Raw genomic sequence first — 21607 nt, forward strand, 5'->3', positions numbered from 1 at the left:
CCGCAAAAGGGAAAAGGACAAACTGATTGATAACAGACCGGTTCTCTTGGCTTGTCTTGTTCTTCAGCTCATCACGGATGTATTTCTCCAATCGGGTCATTATTCCACATTGTCGGGTCTCGAATCAGATGAAAATTTTACAAGTCAGCTCACTCCACTGTAACATGGTCTAGGGTTACAGTAGAAAGTAAACATTGATACTTTGATGATAGAAGGGTCACAAAGTAAATCTTACGTTACGGGAATATCGTCTTTGGACGAGAGCTGAGGCAAACTAGATTCAGCTTTACACTAGACCCGGAGACAAAAGTTATTTCCATCAATTCAGCATCATCGTGGCAATATCGGCATCAAGTGAACCAGACAAAGCACTAGACCACTTACTAGCTCTATGCAGGAAACACATTCCTTGAATGCATCAAATCTCGGAAATCACACGTCTCAGGTTTGTATTCCTCCCATTCCGTAATCTTATCAGATCAATCTTTCGTTGCCCGATCGCCGAATGAACTTTATTCCCAACGTCTTGGCGCTACGGAGCTTTTCTTTGTTTGGAAGCAATTCGTCACGCTATGGAACCGTTTTTCTGCAGTGGCTTGACTACCGTCAAACCATGTTGCCTTCTTTGCCTTGGCTAAACAATGAAACCATTGTGGCTCTTTGTTTGCCACAGTCTTGATGTGCATTCTTTTTGTCTAGTTTATCAGTGGTCATTTATGAGAGTGTCAAACATAACAAGAGAAATGATTTGCTTTACCAAATCTGGCATGGTTGGTACTCGCTTGATTGTCTCTTTGTGACAGCGACGTTGAGGAGGCGTTCGAGATCCTCGACGCAGCATTTGATCAGGCGGGATACCTACTAAGATACAGATATCGGTCGCTTGGTGGAGGGCCAAAACACCCAGAACAGGAATTAGATTGGTTCGAGAATCTTGGAACTGACTTTTCCTGGCTGTTAAAGGATGATAGATGGGACAGAGACCCAATCCATCATCTCTCAGACATCTGGAGGCTCAGTTTTTGGTCCCGAGTATGGACTCAACAAGAAGTCTTGCCAAGAAGCTTTATTATATCTCTCCCCACTTCAGGGTCTCCAATTGGATTTGCTTCTTTTCCAACACGATGATTAAACTGTATCTCGAGAACTTGCTGCACCCAGCACCGCTTGCCCACAGGAATAAATGGGACAAGAAGGAGGCTATCGTGATGCGCCGTACCAACGCGGAGCTATGAGTCTTCTTGAAACAAAGCGTCATTCAAATATGCCCACAAGAAGGGTTCTTGGTATTGACCTGTGCCTTTCAGGTCACTTGCAGGCGAGTGATAACTTGGATTACGTCTACGGCCTGCTCGCTGTGACTAAAGCTCCCATCGTTCCAGACTACGCGAAGTCCATAAGTGAAGTATACTCGGAGTTTACAGAATGGCTAGTGAAAGGATCCAACCGAATATTGGGAACCATCCCCCGTGGAACGCCGAAGGACGCAAGGTTTTTTTGGGGGGTTTGGACACGCACGCCGTTGGCACTTGACAGCTTCATGGACTGCCGACCTGGGCCCCCGTCTTCTCTCTTCAGGAAAGGAGAAAGAACCTTAGATTCTCGTACGACCACTTCAGTCCATCTCGGTATGGTTTGGAAGAATGCTCTGAGCTTCATGATCCGGCACTGATAGCTATCTCTGGAAATAGCCTATGGACGGAAGCAATATTGGTACAGACTATCAAGACAGTCTGTCATAAGCCTGTTCCTCGGCAAGTGTCCCAAAATCGATTTAGTTTCGTTGATATAGTACTTGAGGAATATGGAAGAACAACTTATTTTAACGGCAAGTCAGTTCTTGAGATAGTATGTTGCACATGTCTCTTGAAACCGGATGATACCTACGACACAGACGATTATTTTAGACTCTCGGGAATGATTCAATGTGCATCGATTGTTGATACATCTGTCTACGATGAACACTCTGTTGAGATTTTCCAAGAATGGGAGTCTGCTTGCTATCTCCTATCGGAAAGGAGGATGTTTATCACTGAAGACGGCTATATTGGATTGATCGGAGAGGAAGTCCTGCCAGGGGATGTAGTTTTCTGTGTCGCGGGATGTCGCTATTTTACGGTTTTACGTCCCAAAGACGACCACTACCTTTTCGTTGACAGTTGTTTTGTGATAGGCCTCATGGATGGCGAGATCAAATACCTTTTGAAAGAAAGAAGAGTCAAGGCTGAGATTATCGAACTGAGATGAGTTTTTTTTTATTTGTGAGGGTTATGGAGTGGTAGATAGGATGGTTGACACAGAAGGGCGGAGTGAGTTTTGTATTAGCCAGGGGCTTGGAGTTTTAGTTTTATAAAATAAGAGAAAGAGTGCTTTTGCTTTGCGCAGTTGTGCCTTGGTTGGTGTCTCCCCTTTTCTTGATCCATAATGAGCTATTAAAAAAGGAAGAACTGGGATGTCTTCAGAGTGTCATTTTATGTTAGATATAGTTATGACTAGACTGTTCTTGGGTTCGCAAGCTGTCTTTAGAGAAACCTATTGTCTATTTGCACGATCCTTCTTAAGAGCGTATTCATCAGCTCTACTTCGGCCCCCCCTTCTATATCTGGGTGGCGAGGGACTAGGTGCTAGGCAAGAGCTGCTTCCTCCGCGTGGGTAGCGAGCATAGGCAGGTACTTACCTAGTATCTATCTATCCTCCATTCCAGCCCGACTCTTCTTTTCCATTCTTCTCTTTAACAAATAGTTCAAGCAACAGCACTATAATCCCAATCGTTACTATCAGCGACATAATAATCATGAACGTATCACAAGATCCCAACCCACAGGGAAACGGGAATGGCCCATCCCCCGCGCAAAATTGGCTGAGACAACAAATAAAGCAGTTCAACGAAGACATGGGACTAAAACGTGTCGTGAGACAGACTGCAATAAAGAGACAGCACCAGCACGATCAGCAAATGAAACAACTAACTGATCGTTTAGAGGAACGCTCCCAATCCTACAATGAGCTCAAGGAGAAACACCGAGCCGCCAAACGGGAGGCTGAAAAGAATGCTGACTCGGCTCGTCGTTCAGAGGAAAACCTCCGAACATCTTACAATAAGCTCGACAAGAAATACAAAGATGCTGAAGGGGAGGTTCAAGATCTAAAAACGAAGCGCGTGGAGGCTCAGACGAAGCTAGTAGAGGCCCAGAAAAAGGCCCAGGATCTCGAAGAACAACTCAACAAGGAACGTCGAGACGCAAAACAAAATGCTCAAGATCTAGAAACGAAGCTAGGGGAGGCCCGGCAAAAGGTACAGCATCTCGGAAAACAACTCAACGAGGAACACCAAAACGCTAAACGGAAGGCTCAAGATCAAGAGACGAAGCGTGTGGAGGCTCAGACGAAGCTAGGGAAGGTCCAGCAAAAGCATCTCGAAATACAACTCGAAGAGGTTAAAAAAACCAATAAAGATCTCCAGGAACGATACTATCAGGCCCAGAAGCATATTGGAATAATGATAGAACAGTTTGTTGAAGCCAGTAAAAATCGTTCCTTCCATCGGGATACCTGGAGCATGGACAGGGTGGCTTTGCACCATGCCTGGAGCTTGGAGAAGGCGGCTTTGGAGGATACTTTGCAAGTCACGTTCAACCAAATAACTCTTCTCGAGAACCAACTCTATCAGACACAGATGAACCTCGACTTCAAGGTTCAAGAACTAAGGCAGGCCGAGAAGCAGCTTTGCTGGCAGCTAGAGAACCAATTTCCAGCCGTAACCCCCATTGAAGAGAGTGATACTGAAGAAACAGGAAATTCTCAATACGCTGATCAGATTCAAGACGAAACTTTCGTTGAAGAGAGTGATACTGAAGCAACAGAAAATTCCCAATACGGCAGTCAGATTCAAGGCGAAACTCTCGTCGAAGAGAGTGATCAAGAAATGGGAAACTCTCAGCACGCCAATCAGATTCAGGACGAAACCCCCGAGTCCCAACCAGTCGAATTGGCACGGGTTAGGGAGGTTCAGCTGGAAAGCATCCTCTACTAGGACTCAGAGGAGCAAAGGACTTACAAGAGCATCAGGATCTCTAACAGTACAGAGGAAAACAATATTGTGGGCCCAGTCGACGGACTTGGCGACACCTGGGCGGGCAATACTGACAGTTTACAACACTTGATGTACTTCTACAATAACTACATGCCTGACAAAAGGGTTTCCTTTATCATGGCGAGGTATGTCAAGCCCGCAAACCATGCAGAGAATTTGGGCTGGAGTGTCTTGGATCCAGACTCAAGACCAAAACCGGCGCGAGAATCAGATCGAGAACCAGAGCAAGACAATTTGAACCAGAAGAAGCAGGAAATGATGCAAGACTTCTGGCGAAAGACATGACAAACCAGGGGCGCTTCTGGATCACAGCAGCTGGATATCTGGATATACATGTGGCATTTCCCTGAGGAGTGACCAAGTTTGACGGCCATCATGGTACGAGGAATTGGTATTTCTATCTCTTTCTATGCTGTTTGCCAGCTTTTGGGCTTTTGGCATTGTAGCATCCCCAAAGTTCTGTCTCTGTATTAGCGATATTAGAAGGAATATGAAGAAGAGTATTAGCGCAGCAAAGATTCCCAACCGACTTGTGACTAAAAGGCCTTGGAGTCACAGAAAACTTAACTTTATTTGCCTAGGTACCTGAGGATGAAATGTGTCGGACAGCTATTTTTAAACTGCCCGTGCCTCCGGATATTAGAAAAGTTGACCGCTTTAAACGTAAGAGACGAGATTAGTAGGTCAATTTATGCTACTCAGACTATACTTTTTAGATTACTTATTTTTATACTCCAAGGAGGTTGCCGTTTCTACTACCCACTAGCCGCGGTGTTGTTAGACAGTTCCTATGTTTTGTCATGTGAGGTGTTCAAGAAATGTGAGTGAATCACTCTCCTAGACAGCACATTTATTTATGTACCCAGGGACACCATCTCTGTACCCTCATGGTCTCCCAGACATCCATGAACATTTGTCAATCAACAGATTTACATCAAGATACTTCAAGTTCAGACATAGCACGGAAGATAGACACTCTTCCTCTTTCAAGCACTTCCGGCGCTTCCGAGTAGTCTCAATCCAGCATTAAATACTTCCCTTCCTCTTTTATGACCCAATTGTATTTACGAGATGGCATCATTCATCGACTACGACAAACACAAGGATGTTCTGCATCATAGTATCTGATTGCTGGGAGAACTCAGATTGAGCGGTGATTGGTGGAACTAAGTTGGGATGAAATCGGTAGTCGGCACTTGGTGGGTTTCTACATCAGTCGAAACTTACCGGATATGTCGATTTTGAACAAGGAAGTGTTTCACCACGTATAAGTAATTTAGCTAAATGTTGGAGCATTGGTGTAAAGGGTCACCGTTTATATAGTAGGAAGTACAGTATAAGTTGAGCATTTCCGTCAAGTTTTCTTTTTTCTTTGCTCAGTTCATTATTCACTCCTATTTTCAAGGTTGTCTTTTCAGAATGAAGTTCCTTAACATTGTATCCCTCATCGCGGCTGTGGTATCAGCTTCGCCCACAACTCCCTCCAAGACTCTCGACAAGCGCGCAACCACCTGGTGCGAAGCCTTTGGGTCCGTTCAAACAGCTGGGTATACCGTCTACCACAACAATTGGGGTCGCGGCGAAGCAACATCCGGAGAGCAGTGTACAACATTCAACTCGTACAAGAGCGGCTCTTTCTCCTGGTCCACCAAATGGAGCTGGGCCGGAGGCAACATCCACGTCAAGTCGTACTCCAACGTGGCCCTCGAGAACATCAACAAAAAGGTCTCGGCGATCAAATCCATTCCTACAAAATGGACATGGCGATACACAGGAACGAACATGGTCTCTGATGTTGCTTACGACCTCTGGCTTGCGCCTTCAGTCGGTGCCAACAACAAGTATGAGATTATGATCTGGGTGGGTAGCTATGGTGGTGCTGGACCTATTTCTGATCATGGTTCTACACCTCTTGCGACCTTGACTATCAACGGGTCCCAGTGGAAGCTGTTCCGTGGACCTAACGGCGATACAACTGTGTACTCTTTTGTGTCGACTCAGAATTTGGGCAACTTCCAGGGCGATCTTCTTCCCTTTCTTACGTATCTTACTAAGAGCCAGGGTGTTCCCAGTAGTTATGTTGCTACTAGCTTCCAGGCTGGTACTGAGCCCTTTGTCGGTAAGTTTGTGTGGTCTTGTGCTGTGTTTGGTAGAGACTAACGTTTATAGGTTCCAACTGTGTCTTTGCTACTTCTGCCTATAGCCTATCTGTCAACTAAGAGTGGCTAGTTTCTTGATTTTTTTTTTGATCTTTTTCTTCCTGCTCTTTTCTTGTATATCTTAACAAGTACATAGTATTGTATCTCCATTGTATATAGTAAAGTCTCACTCTGTCCCATGCAGGTGGAGATAATTGAACATGTTTTTGGCTAGCTGCTGTCTTGGTGCAGAACCATGCTCTGGCTTGGCAATAGTGTCAACTGACCAATTAACGAGACACAACAACTCACTTGTGTCTCGACTGTCTAGACCGGGCCACTTGTGAATGAAAAAATAAGAATGAGACTATTCGGGATATGGGTGACGTTTGAAGAGGGTGCACTGCCACCACCAATTATGGGACCAACGCGTCGACAGGGCCGCGCGGCCAATAAACCCCCCAGGCTGCGTTTAGAGGTTTAAAGTTGGACGAGTCCCGCGAACTTTATTGAATGGTTTGATCGCTTCATTTTGTTCATCTGATAGTGAGCGTCTCATTACTCTGGGTTCACATGAGGAGGCGTGGTTGTCACCAAATGGGTATTGGGGAGGGAGATAAGTAAGTGTGCACCCAGCATACTTGGTACCTATTGTCAACTCAGCCATGGCCTAGACCAGTTTGGTTACCAGCCCCAGGGCATCAACAGCTCAACAGACTCTCTTCAGACCTGATCAGACTCATCTGCAGCCGATACCTCGGAAATTGTCAACGTCAACGTCAACCGAAGCCACACGATTAAGCTTATTTAAGGACGACAACTCACCAATCATACCTGAGCCTCTTACCCATGGAGGTAACCCACCCCTGGTCGGCGCATGAGCACCCACTTCCCGGTCCCTGACGTTCGGGGGGGGCCTTTTGTCACTGAAGGATTCTGATTGGTATTCTTTTCTACGTCATGGAAATGAGCTGAGCAGGGAACAAAGCTAAAGCTAAAGATGCCTTGTATCTTCGACCGACATTTCTTATTTATGAATGTCCGTCAAATCCAAAGACAGTCTTTTCCTACTTATGACTCGACTTGGCTCTTCAATGCCACGACAAGGAAGGAAGGAGTCTTGTGCCCACTTGCCGCTCCCGTTCCTACCTGAACCTGGATCCTTTTATATCCTACTCGACCGCCTCACTATACTTTTACAAACTCCATTTCTCAAACCATCTCCCATGTTTCATCCGCCACAACCGATCCTTCATCTTTCAGCCGCCAAGAAGAATCTCGACCCAATATAGTCCCTCGGATTGTCTCCCGCCTTCGCCTTCGACTTCGCCTTTGCTGCCGCTTCCGCGACCGAACTCACAGAAATCATCATGATCCAAAGCATCTCAAAACAGACCCTTCCTTCTCGTTGGTCCACTCGGCTAGGAGACTACGAATAATCAATCATCTTATCTCACTCTCAACCTTGCATTTCAATGGGTCAACATGACGCCGTTGTGGAGTAACACTGGATCCCGGTTCCCTCGGCCTTGGTAACTCTTCCATGTCAGTGGTTGACTAAAGGGACTCTAGGAACTGTTTCTGCGACAAGAAATTGACTTCGAGCCAGTACTTTGTTATTCATCTCACGTTGGACTCATGCTGTTGCGCTTATAACAATTTTTTTTTATTCTTTTGCCATGGCTATTTGTTGCTGTGCCAAGCTTTTGCAGATCTCCTTCCTCTCTACACCTCTGAGGCGTTAGGAATCCCTGAATTCTTCCAGCAGCACATTGCATCGGGGACACCCTCCAACTCGACCGGCTAAGCATGTTCCCCGCCTGCACAAAGTCAACCTGCCCTTGTTATCCCACGTCTCCACCAAGCGGCCTCCCACCTGAACAACCTGAAAGCCGTCCTATATAACTCAGCATCTCACATCCAGGTCAAGGCATTGGACTGCCGTGCAGCACCCAAGACGCGGTTCTACAAGGTATATGCCTTCCCCGGTGCGATCGATTCGCTTCCGTAATCCTGGTATCATTTCATGTTCGACCCTGCAACAGATCTGGTCGCAGTACAACTACTCCCCCTTCCCTCCCCAGCTTGGCTCTTCGTGTTTTGCCAGCAACATCCAACGTTCTCGTCAGATACCAAATGGACTCCATCCGAATCTGCAACAGTATCGCCAATACTTGCAACATGCTTCCGCGTTGCCCATCTGACCTCGGGTTTGTCGTCAACTTCTATTGGATCGAGCAATGCCCACATTGACTTTATGTGTCTTCTCAATGACTCAATCTCAGAGTTGAGACGAGCAAGTCGACCTTTGTCAACTCAACCCGTGCCCGGACTGTATTGGACATACGCCTATGAGGCAAGGCAAAGTTGCCTCTTCACATTTCTCAATCAATCGATCTTGTTACCCAGAACTCCCTTCTCCGATAGCTTCACCGAAACCTCCCAATTTTGTCGCCACGTTCCCTGCAGATCTCTGCAGAAGCAGCTTCTTCATAAATTGTGCTCTCAGGGGTATTCGTCGGTTTACGAGAATACGGACTCGAACCCCATCTGCACTCGTATCTTCACGGCGACGTTGAACTTAAACGACTCGTGGGGGTTGTATGTGAAGATGCCGGCGAGCTTTGCCCTGTTATCGACGGGCTTGGAACCCGGAGACTGTCGGTATTGGAATGTGAGCGACGGTGTTTGTTGGCATCGGGTTCTTGGTGCACGCTGGCTGTCGCAAGGACCGACAATTTATCGAGAGGAGGGGGTTCTGGCCTGCCCTGGCCAAGTACAAGAGATGGCAGTGCTGGTAGTATGGGTAGTTGAGGACGAGGTTGCAAGAGTGGTTGTCGCTGTTCTATCGGCAAGGGGAGCTTTGGTCTGCCGTCTAATCCAGCTTTTCGAGAGTCTCTCTTGATCCCTACAACTGCGTCTACAACATCTCGAGTACTTGTGCTGGTCTCTTGTTGGAGTTGCGGCGGCGGTAACGTCCTCGGAGGATCTGACGGTGCTCTTGACAGAGGTTGAAGCATCTTGGGTGCGAGGGCGATGGGTGGTTGACCGGCGGTTGACTGCGAGATGGTTGCCTTTGCGGCATCGGAAACTGACTGATCAGGGAAGCTTTGCAGAAACTTTTCGACGTCATCATTAGTGATACCATGATAACCCAGCAGAATTTTTAGGCGGGAGTTTTCGACAGCAACACTCCGAGCTGCCTGCTGCATCTCCAATGTGGCCTCGACACCCCGACGCTCATAGTCTTGAAGCTTCTTCTGCAAACCCTCGACGTACTCCTTGTGCCGTGCACGGGACCGTCGTTGGTTGTCACGAATTCGGACAGCTGACGGATTGGTTGAGCCCTCCTTCTGCAGGGGAATGTGTCAGACAGAGTAACTTATTGCAATACAGGACGAACCGTCGAGAAAGATTCTCAAGGTGAAGGTTTCAAGAACTCACCTTTCCTCCAGTCATGTTGGCAAGTACAGTTCATCTGGATGCCGATCCAAAAAGTCTACGCTACGTCAACGATGGCGAACGCCAGTCCATATGAGACTTGAGCTCTTCTTGATGAAGGTCACCATTTGATTGATTTGCCAAGCAGGACGCGCGTTGACGGCCGAGCTCCGACCTCTTGGCAAAGACCCATGTCTTTACGATGCAGATCCAGCCGATGTCAAGAAACGCTAGCGCCAATGATATTTAAACATAGGTTCGGCCATGACAACCCTATCACGACTTCGTGCTTACTCAACCCGTTGGAAAGTTTATAGGTATGTGAGCCAATGAGACAAGCAAGGGGTTTATGGGCAACTGCGAGAGTGAACTGGGAACTGCGCTACCATTCGATTCTCGATCCTCTACGATAATCCTTGGCCGATCATTACGAGGACATTTTTAATTTAACAGTCATGAAACGCACGTCGTTGGCCAACAGTGACAGGCGACCAGGCAGTGGGGACTTTGGTCGAGTTTTCCGCCCTAAACCTGCTACCTCCCTTGAATGCCCTGTAAAAGACCCGGATCTTACAGGGCAGATTGTCTCTGCTTGCGGGATGCCCAGAAGCCTAGGCGCCCCGTATTTTTCAACGCATTGCTAGGCTCGCATTTGCTGCGCCACGGACTCTCGGGCCAGCCGACTTGCCAAGCCAGCCTCTCGGCTTCTTATAGCCGGTCAAGCTGCGATATTGACTATTCAGGTTGATGAAGGACTGTTGTGCATGGTCAGGCACGGTGCTTGAGACCTAGCAGGAGTCGTTGTGATTGGACACAATTGTCAATTGGCAGTTCTAGACCGCGATGGTTTTGCCAAGACTCGACGTCTAACTTAACTCCTTGCTCAAGTTGTCACTGATGCATTTCTCTTCGTCAATACCATTCTGCTGAGATTCCTGGCTGACGAGATGCTAATGTCATTCGGTTCTTGGCCAATAGACAGAGCAAGTCACCATACAACAGACAAGGAACACATGTCTCCAAGAGCCGGTAGCTTTTGCTCTGCTCTGCCCTTGGACCTGCGGTGCGGAACCCACTATCGGAGAGTGTCACGCTCAAGAGTCGAGACCTCAGCAGCCAAGACTTGGCTCCATTGACATTATTCTTTCCCTTTTTAACTGGGAAAACAACGTGGCTGTGTGCGTGCCGTCTTTCCCTTGTCCCCCGGCGGTCTCCTCTTGGCAGCCTGGTCTTCAAAGCGCATTACGCCGGCCAAGAATGATCCAAAACGGCGATCAGCATGATTTCTTGCGATGAAGCCATATCCAGCACCCATCGTGATGTGACACACTCGCCCACTCCCTCAAAAGTCATGACCGCCATCTTGACATGGCACTAATGAATCGAACGGTATAGTATGCATCTTCTCTCAGGTTTGACCTTTTATCCCACACACACCACCTCGGCAGTCCTTGAAACGCGGCAATAGAGCGGGTAGAGATTGGGGATGACTGTGCTTGCTCGAATGTCATTCGTGACTTCGTATTTGGGGTTGAGATTACGCCCTACAGAGCCTTACTGCTTTTGTATAGGATTTCCGCCAACTCCCCGAACCAACCACGTGGAGTCTGTTGATGCACTTTGCCGATACGGATAATGTTTTGCGTCTTGTGACTTGCTGGGTTTATTTTCAAAAGCGCCATCTGCCGATGGGGGGAATTGTCGTATCCGTAGATGTATACTTTTGGTTATTTGATGGTTTTACACGATTGCTTAAGTCTAATATTGAATACTTTTGGTTATATTATTGTATTTCTATGTTCTATCTCGGATTTTGGGGTATCATTATGCGCTGAAAAGAATCATCATCCCTGTACTCCCGCCTTACCAATCACAGCCATTATTTCCGCCATATCTAGGCGTTTTTTGTCATGGCCTCTGGGATAGTTCCTGTAAAGCATCTTACACATGTCATCCTTGCACGACGGGCTTCCTGTCTCCTGTAAAAATGACTTCTTGTCATCTTCGCACGGAACAACTCTCATCGTACATACTTGATCATACTTCACTTGAAGAGTCGCTTCCCCGTGCGTGTCGAGAAACGATCCACGCCATCGTTTTGCTGCGCATGCCAAAGCTGCTGCACACCCACACCTCGACTCTCTCCCGAAACTCGATAGCGTCGCCAGGCCTCGCGTAGATGATCAGGTCGTAACGGACCGCGCTTGAGATCGACTTCCTCCTCAGCTGCATCCGGGTCGTCATTCGTAGACTGTGGCGGCGTAGGCAGTTCGCTTTGTTTCTCTCCCGCGTGAATCCACTCGCCTTGAACGTTCCTCGCAGCTTCGATGATTTCTCCCGCAAATAGCTTGGCTACCGCTTTGACGGCTGTGCTGACATTTTGAGGCACGGATTGGGAGACTGTGGCGTTGACGACCTATGACTGTTAGCAACTTGTTTTATGATGTAAACGCAGATGTCGCTTACTCGTTTAACGACACTATCGGCTAATTTGGCCGCGCGCCAGAGCTCATATCGGTTGTACTGCTGAGAGTCGAATGCCTCGACAAGCATAGCTCGTAGACGAATCTCCTCTTGCTTCTGCTCCTGAGTTCGCGCAACAACATCCTCCAACGCCATCTCAGCCTTTTCATCATCTTCATCGTCATCTTCCTTATCACCACCCTGTCCGCCCACAGCAGTTGGAGCCCGCCCACCAACGAGACTGGGCGTCGCCTCACTCGCATCATCCTGCTTTGCATTTTTGGCCTTGCGACCGCGTTTTTTCTTGGGCGCTCCACTAGCCGTTGTGCTGACAGCGCTGCCGCTCACATGAGACTGAGCGTCTACAGAGGGAGAGCGCGGGTAAGGCGATCGAGCTTCGGGGGGGAACGATGTTTGACGAAGAGGATGGTTGGCCGCTGCGGCTGCGACGGAGGCTTGAGAGAGGGTTGATGGTTTGCGTCGCTTGTGAGGAGGCGCGTTGGCGTCGATACCTGAAGAGCGCTTCTTGTTGGGGATTTGAGCGGGTGATGGATAAGGAGGCGACATTCCTGACGGGGAAGTAGCGTAAGGGGGAGAAGCCATGATTGCGATGGTATGTTTTATCACTTGAGATGCGTAGATAAATAAGTAGGGTAAAAAGAGATGGAGTTTTGGCGATGCTTGAATCGAGGAGTAGCGTCAAGAATGCACGGTGTTGCACGCAAACAGCGAGAAAGCTTCGAATGAATAATGTACCGAGAAGGCGCTTCGGTAAGAAGTGGGATACGTGTTTTCGATATGCCGATTGTCGGCGTCGTATGTCTAATCGGTTCTTGAATGTTTCGTTCTGACGGCTTTCGGAGTGATGATCCGTGCTGCAACGCGTTTCTCAATACCGAACGGAGACCGTGAGGATTCTCCTTGAGTTGAGTCACGTGTTGGCTCACATGATCGGACCCACGGTGGCATGACCGTTTGTTCAGTGAGAATCGTGATTGGGCAGTAGCCAACAATTGACGTCAATCCACCCACTGATAAGATAAAGCAGTCTTGTCTCGTTCGCATATAATTCCACTGGATAACAACGGATCTGTAGCTGCCTGTTAGTTAGCGACTCAAGTTCACTGGAAATGATGCACTGAGCACCCCCGCAAACTTGATTAGTTCATAGTCCATCCTAATCCCGTGGCCCCTCTAAATTTTCGGTTCTCCGATCCGGCCATTGGATTGAATGTTTTGGACCCTGACTCAATTGTGCTACCTTACCTTGAACTAGAAGCTGTTTGCTCCCTCTACTTCTCGTCTAGTATTAATCGTCCGTTTTCTTTTGCGATTGGGTTTCTTATTTATACTTTACGAATTGGAGAAATCTTCCTTCTCCTTCATCTTTCCTCTCTTTCATCATCCCATCTTCAATCCCTTTCTCACCCCTCCCACTACCACTACTACACGATAAGAAAAAAAAAAGCTCGCCACAATGGCCCCCTCCGAAGACGGCGTCATCCCCTCGCACAAGCGATCCCAAGACGCAGCAAGCATTTCTGGCTCGTCTTCCAGCAGCGACGACTCAGCCCGTCGCAGAAAGCGTCGCGAGCGCAAGGAGCGCAAGAGGAAGAACGGCGAGACAGCTGCGATTAACGGCGCAAAGCCCAATGCTTTCTCGCAGCGTCGCAACAGCTTGGCTAAAGCTTCCCGAGACCCCCGCGATGAACCCATCCCCAAGAAGCGTCGCGCTTCTGTTGTTCCTGAGGAGGGAAGCGCTGTTGTCAAGGCCAGCAGATCGCCCAGCCCTGTGATTGACTTTGACGGTCTCAGCAGACCCAGTATGTTCTTACCATACTTCCTGCTTAACATTAATTTGCGCATAGCTTTCTTTTACTGACAAAGCTCACTATCTAGGCCGTGGAACGCGAGAGCGTCGGGAAGAGACGGAGGAGCAGCAGGTCGAGCGACTGGATCGCATGCGAGGTGCTGTGCGCACTCTTCTCGAATGTGTCGGCGAGGATCCCGATCGAGAGGGTCTTCTCGATACGCCTTCGCGCTATGCAAAGGCGCTTCTATTCCTGACCAAGGGGTACCAGGTCAACGCCGAAGACATTGTCAACAACGCTCTGTTCAGAGAAGGACACAGCGAGATGGTCATTGTCAAGGACATTGAAGTCTTCGTAAGTCTTTTGCCCATCAATTGACAGAAACCTCTGCTAACAAGGGACAGTCTCTCTGCGAACACCATCTTGTACCATTCACCGGCAAGGTAAGCAAAATCCCGCCAATTCCGCAATCCTTCCGAGCTGACGTTGACCCCCGCAGATGCACATCGGTTACATCCCTAACGAGACCGTCATTGGCCTTTCCAAGCTCCCCCGAATCGCCGAGATGTTTGCTCGACGTCTTCAGATCCAGGAGCGTCTGACCAAGGAAGTCGCCCATGCCATCATGGAGATCCTCAAGCCCCAGGGTGTTGCTGTGGTCATGGAGTCGAGCCACCTGTGCATGGTGATGCGTGGCGTCGAAAAGACTACCACCAGCACCATTACCAGCTGCGTTCTCGGCTGCTTCGAGCGCAAGTCCAAGACACGCAACGAGTTCCTCAACCTCATCGGCATTAACAAGAGATAAGAGGTAGAAACAAAAGGTCGGGGACTGCACAAAGTCCGAAGCAATTCTTCAACATGCTCATGATGGAAAATAACTATAAACCTATGAAGCAACGCAACATTCACCATGTATAGGAAGGGTACTTGTCTGTCTGTCATTTACCCAGGGTACCATCACCTTTGATTATCTGCATTTTTTTGGCGTTTACGGTCAGGTTTGGGGTGTTTTCTCCTTGTGGGACGGTTTGGGGCACAGAAAGAAAGAGACCGTGTCTTCAACATATTCAGGTCTAGGTTGTCATCAAATATTGGAAAACAGGCGGGTAGAAGCGTTCATTAGCCATTGTCCCATTAGATACGTCCGGGCTCAACGCCCTGGAGAGAGAAAAAAATCACTTTATTAGAATGTTTGCAAGTGATTGACAATTAATTCATTATTCACATACAGGCTAACTGACAAGGTATACAAAGTCGTACAACGACGACAAACTGACTCAAATCCTTAGCTAATGCTCCGCTGCCAGGCGCTCGTCTTATGCATCTTATGCATCAAGTATAGAAAGGGATTTTAGCTCACAAACACCTAATTGCATTGGCCTCCCATGACTCCATTCCTTCTGGTATTTTTTTGCCGAATGAGAACGCCCTGCACCTATATTAATCTCAAAGAAGCTCACGCCCCGTCGAGCAAAGCATCCATGCCGTTCCTCTCCTTCTCCAATGATGCTGCAGTCATTTCAACGTCTCCGTTGTCGTTTCTTTTGTCGTCTTCTTCATCTTGGTTTGTCATCTCCTTAAACATCTGGTCCACGTTGCCTTCGTCTTGCCTCATCATGTCCTCATCTATTGGATTAGACAAGCGTCTGCCAGCGTCACTTATGGAACCGCGTCCACGACCCCAGACATTGGGGCCCCAAAGTCTCTCGGCTTGCTTTCGGCCCAGCTCAGTTCTTGAAAGGATTTCTAAAGCCTTGCTCTTTTCAGCATCCGTTTGGAAGCTGATACCATCCTCTTGGCCTTGAAGAAGTCTCTCCTCCAAGGACATTGAGGAAACATCAGCAACCAACTGTGGTCCGCCGACTCCTAGTGGTCCAAGATGCAACCCGTTGTCGAGGTTGATAGAGTTATCCCTGGTGCGACTCGAGGAATGAGACTCTCGGCGTTCAGCATGTCCAGAGCTGGAAGGGCTTCCAACCTCACCAGGTCGCGAGTAATATGACGACCCGCTGTACCCTCCAGCTCCTGTGGGTGGTGGTGGAAAGGCACCTGGTTGTGAACCTGCTGCTGCTGCCGCCGCCGCTTCTGCGTTGGCTGCTTTTCGGCGTAAACTGTTAGCTTTCCCCTTGGCATGCTCTGGAAGGTCATCGGGGTTATCGACGCCATACTCGACGAGCATCTTCTGAAGCTTTGTCGGCCGAGGCTTCCGTGTGCTTCGGGACTGTTCTTGAATAGGCGGGGGTTCGGGGGCCACAGGAGACCACTTGTGGAGCTCTTGACGGAAGAAATTCGTCTCATATGTCAACAAAACTTCAGCGCCTTCAATCTTGCGCAGGTAAAATCGCTGTGTCTCTACTTCAGCTTCCGTAGATAGCAGTGGACTGCAATAGCGAGCTATATGTCGTCGAAATGATTCTGCGTTGTCGATAATCTTCGTCAACACTTCTTCTTCCTCTGGTTGGAAAGGCAACGTTCTCATTTCATCTGAGAGCGCTAACAGATCCTCTAATTTAGGTCGGGATGCATCTCGAGGGATCTTCATGCGCCAGTCACAGATTGGACAAGTGTAGTTCTCATCCTCCTTGACCTTGCCACGAGCAATCTTCAGACACTTGTAGTGGTACCTAGCAAAGTTAGAGTGGTACCCCATTTGTCAACGCCAGAACAACTTACCATTCATGGCATCTTTCGCATTCAATCATCATTCCGGCCTCGATTTTCCTGCAAATACAAAATACTTGCCTGGATCTACTGTCGTCCCATTTGCTCGTTCCAGGCTCGGGGCTGACTTCTCTCGAAACAGGCTCTCCGGGCATTCTTGGCGTGTCGTGCTCGATATCAAAGCAATCCATGTTGCGTTCTAGGACATACTCCAAGTGGCTCTTGAGAATGTGCAATGGTGCGTTAGATTTTCCGAAAAGTTTCTTACCTTTGCGCATCCAATCTTCATGACGTTTGCGCTCGTTTTCAAGATCAAGAGTACCATTCGGTTTCGAATTGAGCTCTTCCAGCTTCTTCTGGATCTCCACGACCTCAGCGTACTTGGGTCTCTGGCGAAAGTCGGGATCGCGACATCGTGTAGTTAAGTCAATGATCTGGCGGTGCGCTTCGCGCTGTTTGTGAAGAATTTGGTCGACAGCGCTCAATGTCTCCTGCGAAACAGGAAGTGCGTTTAACTGCACTTGCGCCGAGAGGGATTCCAGTTGTGGGTAGTGAACGAATTCTGCCACAATAAGCTCCTTGGCCTTTGTCTCCCATTGCTGACCAGCAACCATTTGGTCACGGTAGAAGGTCAGGTGATCGTTATAAGGGGGAATCTCAAGCCGATTACCCTCTTCGATGAGATCTTGCACCTCCTTAAGGGTCATGTAGACTCCTCGGTTGTTGCGTGCTCGTTCATTCCAGCGAGATTGTTCTAACACTTTAGATAACTCGTCGACTTCAGGAGTATCCACATTAAAGGTTCGCCCTTCTTCAAGAAGCTTCTCAATCATGTCTGCCGACAAGCTGGATGTGTTCTTCAAAGCCTGGGATGCGCTCATCTGGAACTGCTTGATTGCTTCAGAGCGCTCTTGAAGCTGGAGTATTTCGGGGCAGTCGAACCCGATTCGTTCAGCTTCTTCTAGTAGTCGATAGATGTTGCTGACGTTCCTCGACTCTCTCTCCTTTTGATCATGTTCCGCGCTACCGATGGACTTCCGCATGCTCGACTGCCAAGCCTTTTCGTTCTTGCGTCGATTCTGTTGCTTCCGAACGATGTAGTTTGTTGCCTCTTCCACCCAGTCGTTGCATCGATTGACAAAGTCTTGCAGAACTGATAGTGAAGGAAGATCGTGTGGAATGCGTTCGCCCTCGTGAAGAAGTGCACGCAGTGATTTGAGCGATGGCTTAGGCTCCTCTTCGAGTAGCTTCTCATATTTTTGTTCCCACAAATCAGGAGTTTGCGCCTTCTCCAACACCTTTTGGTGTATCATTTCCATGTCTTGCCTCTCCTTGCGAAAGAAGAGGACATGCTCGTCACCTCGGAAGCGCTCCTGCTCAGGCATGTTGCAGCATGCATGATATCCAGCATGCAGTAAACAAAGAACCTTGCCTGACTGTATACACTTGAATCGTGACAGATATGAGAAGGCTTTGCAGTAACAGCAGCACTGTTCATCCTCATCTTGAAGATCCTCGTTCTCGACCTTGATCTTCAAAGAGCATGATTCGTCACCTCCTGTACTTTCACATCGATGCGGGGCTGCTTCAACGTGCTTTGCGATGAAGTCTCTACGTTGCTCAAGTTCTCGTTTATGTATACGCTCGAGAGCGGGTGCCAACCATTTCGCCGTCTGGATTGTAAGGCCAGTTGCGGTGCTTTCTGCAGCAGTCCACAATAGCTCATCATGAGAAAAGCATGGCTGTCTTCGGAACAGTTGCAATCGTTCCACGCCGGCAAGTCCATAAGGTTCCCAATCTTCAGGTGCGAAATTGACTGCTTCGTTGAAATTGAATCCATGGTTAAAACCAGCATGGTAAGCTTGTGGGAAAGTGATGACGAGCTGGCCAGCTCTTTGATCAAGAGCGTATACACGGACGCCTGCTTTCTTCAATTGCTCAGGAGTTAATAGTGTTACCAACTGGAAGAGGAGATCCGGCTGAGTCTCAAAGAGCTCTGGCACAGCTTCCTTCATAGCCGTTTCGAACTTCTCGGCGTCCTCACCCGGTATGCCGTACCATGTTTTGGTGGCACCAAGGTGTTGGTAATTGGCAGAGTAGGCGTAATGATCCTCGTTATGCCAACAGAACGTCGAAAATATCATGCCCACATAAACCCAAGGAACTGTCATACCGGAAATGTCTGATTTGATGTGTTTAAACAAACTCTCGCCGTGGAATGGAAGAACATTTAGGTTCCAGGGATCAGTTGCATATGGGTTGCTGGGATCTCTTTCTGCAGTTGGGAATCCTGAACCATGAGTCGTACAATGGATATCGGCTCCGTATTCGACCTCTACGGTTTCCTCGAGGTCAGCAACCAGTCGCCAGAATTCCGTCTCCACGTCTTCTTCAGTAACAGGTCGGTGACAATTTAGCTCATGGTCGAAAGGCATCTTCTTCTCAAAGTAACCCTGCTTAAAGTCGTTTGCTTTTTGTTGAAATTGCTTGAGCGAGTACAAACCGCCCTCCTCAAAACCGAACTGGCCGTCTCCAACAAGACATCTTGCACAGTTCCATTCGCTATCGGGCTTTCGCTTCAAAGGTGGATCGAGACATCCTGGATGATAGGCATGGTCGCAAGATTCGCAAAGCAGTAGAATGTTGTCATCTCTCCCACAAGTCTCGCATTTCTAGAAACGTCAGCTACATTACATTGAGCAGTGGTATTCAACTTACTTCTCCTGGTGGTAGTGGCTCTTCTCGTGGAATTCTTGGTACTGAAGGACGGAATGGCGTCATGTGCGATCCAGCCACAGTGGGGACGGCATCTGTCGATGTTAGTCTGGGAGTCATAGAACCAATGAAAAACGCGGTCGGTCATTGCAGTTAAAATCCCTGCGCTTGGTCGCCAACGTCAAGACGCAGCATGTATGCGACAATGGGAATTGACGCCAAGAGAATAGAATACAGTTGTACCAACTTACCTTTCTTGAGTCGCTTACTGCGACGGCTGCTAGCCGCCTCAGAATCGTCCAGGTCATTGTCCTTCTTGGCTGAGTCGGAGGACTCTTCACCACTAAGCTGACGCTTTAACGCTGTAGCCTTTAAGCTTGATGCCCGGTTATCTGGAGTGTTCTTTGCGGACGGTGTGGGGCTTTCAAATCGCTTGGGATCAGGTGTGAAGCTTTTAGGCTCACTAGTTGCACTGCGATTTACACTTGTGAAGCCAGAATTCACCGCGGTAAATCCGGAGTTGACAGCAGTGAATCCACCAGACGTAGGCGCTGGTGGTAGAGGTGGTGCATCAGCCATGGGAGCATCGCGATCTGTTTCGGTCTTTACTCCACCAAGGGTTGCCTGTAAAGCGTCGGAGGCATTACGCGCTGGTGAATCACCTCGGAGGCTCACAGGAGTGTTGACATTGGACCGTCTGACCGGGGTCTGCCCAGGGCTCGGGGTCAATGGTCCACCATATTCCTGCTCCAGCTGTTGATGAACACCAGGTTTCGCCAGCCGGAGGTACTCCTCGTACGGACATAACCATCGTTGGTAAGAATTCTTCAGGGACGTTGACAGTGACGACATGATCTTGCCACTGTATCCCAAATCACGGCCTATTTCTGCCCATTTCTTGTGCTTGCAAACCTTCTCAAAGCCACCTCTTGACTCAACCGCTTTCTTTAACCTATAAAGATCAAGTGGTTTCTTGTCAACGTATGGTAAGCGATGAAGATTCGTGCCATGTTGCTTGTGGAATTTTGAGAGGCCATCGAGATAGGTGAGATTAGCACGTGTACCTGCGACATGTCAGCCAAAGTCCAAACGATATGGTCAGAAAAGGGTGAAACACGTACTCCCTTCCACGGAGTTCAGCTCTTGTTTTCGAGTCCTAAAATGGAATTTCTACATAATTAGCACGAGCCATCTTGTACATATAGCCTCAAAACGCGCTATAATGCGCCAGATTGTCGTACCTCGGTATCGATTGCAAACTCTGGGTTCCAAGAATCGGGGGGAATAATCTTGCATATGCCAAACTTCTTCGCTTCGGGTGTGATTTTCCGTAGATACTCGAAAGGGTCTCGCCAGTCTTCTTCGGTTGGTCGATACGTAGGTGCCTCTTGAAGACCATGTGGGCGACTCTCCTTGACTTTTTCTCTGACTGCGGTAGGTTGTCCACGACGTTCAACAGAAGTCAGGTCCAAGGCAGTACTTGAAAGAGAGCTAAGAGGAGTCTGTGGATTGTTCGGGTGGTATCCGTTGGAGTTGACTTTCGGCTTGGGTTTCGACGAGAGGCCAGCGGTAGTGGCACTGGGTGAGCTTCGCGAACTTCCGTTTGTGCTATGAGTGCCCGAGGGGGCGACGGCGCCGACAGTTGGTACTGAAACCATGGCGAACGCGAATGATGATGAACAGAGATTGACGAGTAGCAAACGACTAATAGAGAAACGTATTGGGGTATCGATCGAGCGTTACGGTTACGCGGCGTGCATCGACTTCATACTCGGGCAGTCCCTTCGTTAATGAAATATCAGCATCGCAGGCAAGAAGTCTCAATCGCGACGAGAAGCAGCTTGCATGTACTGGTGAAGCAGCTGAGAGGCGTGAGATCGGAGTCGTCTTTCAAGCCTGCAGTGGAAGGTTAATGTCTAGTTTATATATAGTAGTTATCATGTTACAAGGGAGTACAAGAGACCATGACCAACTAACATCAAGAATAAAATACATACTCACAACGAAAAGGTCAATATAAAAACACCAAAGATGCGAATGACACGGTCGATATTGTGCGTGTCAAGGCTAGAGTGATGGCACTGGATTTTACTTGTGGTAATGGTTGAAAGAACGAGCAATCTAGCTTCAAGCGTGATTGTCGATGTTGTATGAAAGAGCCAAAAGTGAGGAAGGAGCGGAGGGTGAAGAGTGGGTGTGAGTGGGAACGAAGATGGGAAGGTGGGAATGGGTCGAGGGAATCCTAAAGGTAACTTTAGATCTTGGAGGCGCGAGCGACCGAC

At 48.4% G+C, this 21607-nt stretch overlaps 6 protein-coding genes across 6 annotated transcripts; 3 read left to right on the forward strand and 3 right to left on the reverse strand.

The window, feature by feature from the left end:
* Positions 1-1264: 1264 nt before the first annotated feature.
* On the forward strand, positions 1265-2475 carry EDB82DRAFT_561853 (uncharacterized protein; the record flags this gene model as incomplete). The annotated part of the gene is made up of 2 exons (XM_065609762.1): positions 1265-1628; positions 1676-2475. 2 exons carry the CDS (start codon positions 1265-1267, stop codon positions 2245-2247), a joined length of 936 nt encoding a protein of 311 aa, XP_065463384.1. The 3' UTR covers positions 2248-2475.
* A 3037-nt stretch (positions 2476-5512) lies between these two features.
* Positions 5513-6312, forward strand: EDB82DRAFT_529803 (concanavalin A-like lectin/glucanase domain-containing protein; the record flags this gene model as incomplete). Its single annotated transcript, XM_025738283.1, has 2 exons — positions 5513-6212; positions 6263-6312. 2 exons carry the CDS (start codon positions 5513-5515, stop codon positions 6310-6312), a joined length of 750 nt encoding a protein of 249 aa, XP_025593059.1.
* A 2483-nt stretch (positions 6313-8795) lies between these two features.
* Positions 8796-9690, reverse strand: EDB82DRAFT_480440 (uncharacterized protein; the record flags this gene model as incomplete). Its single annotated transcript, XM_025738284.1, has 2 exons — positions 8796-9584; positions 9676-9690. 2 exons carry the CDS (start codon positions 9688-9690, stop codon positions 8796-8798), a joined length of 804 nt encoding a protein of 267 aa, XP_025593060.1.
* Positions 9691-11432: 1742 nt separating this feature from the next.
* On the reverse strand, positions 11433-13009 carry EDB82DRAFT_514710 (uncharacterized protein). The gene is made up of 2 exons (XM_025738285.2): positions 12139-13009; positions 11433-12088 (listed from the first exon to the last, which is right to left on the reverse strand). Exons 1-2 carry the CDS (start codon positions 12736-12738, stop codon positions 11717-11719), a joined length of 972 nt encoding a protein of 323 aa, XP_025593061.1. The 5' UTR covers positions 12739-13009; the 3' UTR covers positions 11433-11716.
* Positions 13010-13199: 190 nt separating this feature from the next.
* On the forward strand, positions 13200-15169 carry EDB82DRAFT_514712 (uncharacterized protein). Its single transcript, XM_025738286.2, has 4 exons — positions 13200-13958; positions 14035-14300; positions 14351-14389; positions 14446-15169. The coding sequence occupies exons 1-4, from the start codon at positions 13613-13615 to the stop codon at positions 14752-14754; spliced, it is 960 nt and encodes a 319-aa protein (XP_025593062.1). The 5' UTR covers positions 13200-13612; the 3' UTR covers positions 14755-15169.
* Positions 15149-21119, reverse strand: EDB82DRAFT_320153 (PLU-1-like protein-domain-containing protein). Its single transcript, XM_025738288.2, has 6 exons — positions 20567-21119; positions 20447-20495; positions 19577-20389; positions 19329-19420; positions 16623-19282; positions 15149-16573 (listed from the first exon to the last, which is right to left on the reverse strand). Exons 1-6 carry the CDS (start codon positions 20981-20983, stop codon positions 15406-15408), a joined length of 5199 nt encoding a protein of 1732 aa, XP_025593063.1. The 5' UTR covers positions 20984-21119; the 3' UTR covers positions 15149-15405.
* Between the last annotated feature and the right edge of the window lie 488 nt (positions 21120-21607).

This window comes from Fusarium venenatum (assembly GCF_020744135.1).
Source record: "Fusarium venenatum strain MPI-CAGE-CH-0201 chromosome Unknown EDB82scaffold_4, whole genome shotgun sequence".
NCBI classification, from domain to species: domain Eukaryota; kingdom Fungi; phylum Ascomycota; class Sordariomycetes; order Hypocreales; family Nectriaceae; genus Fusarium; species Fusarium venenatum.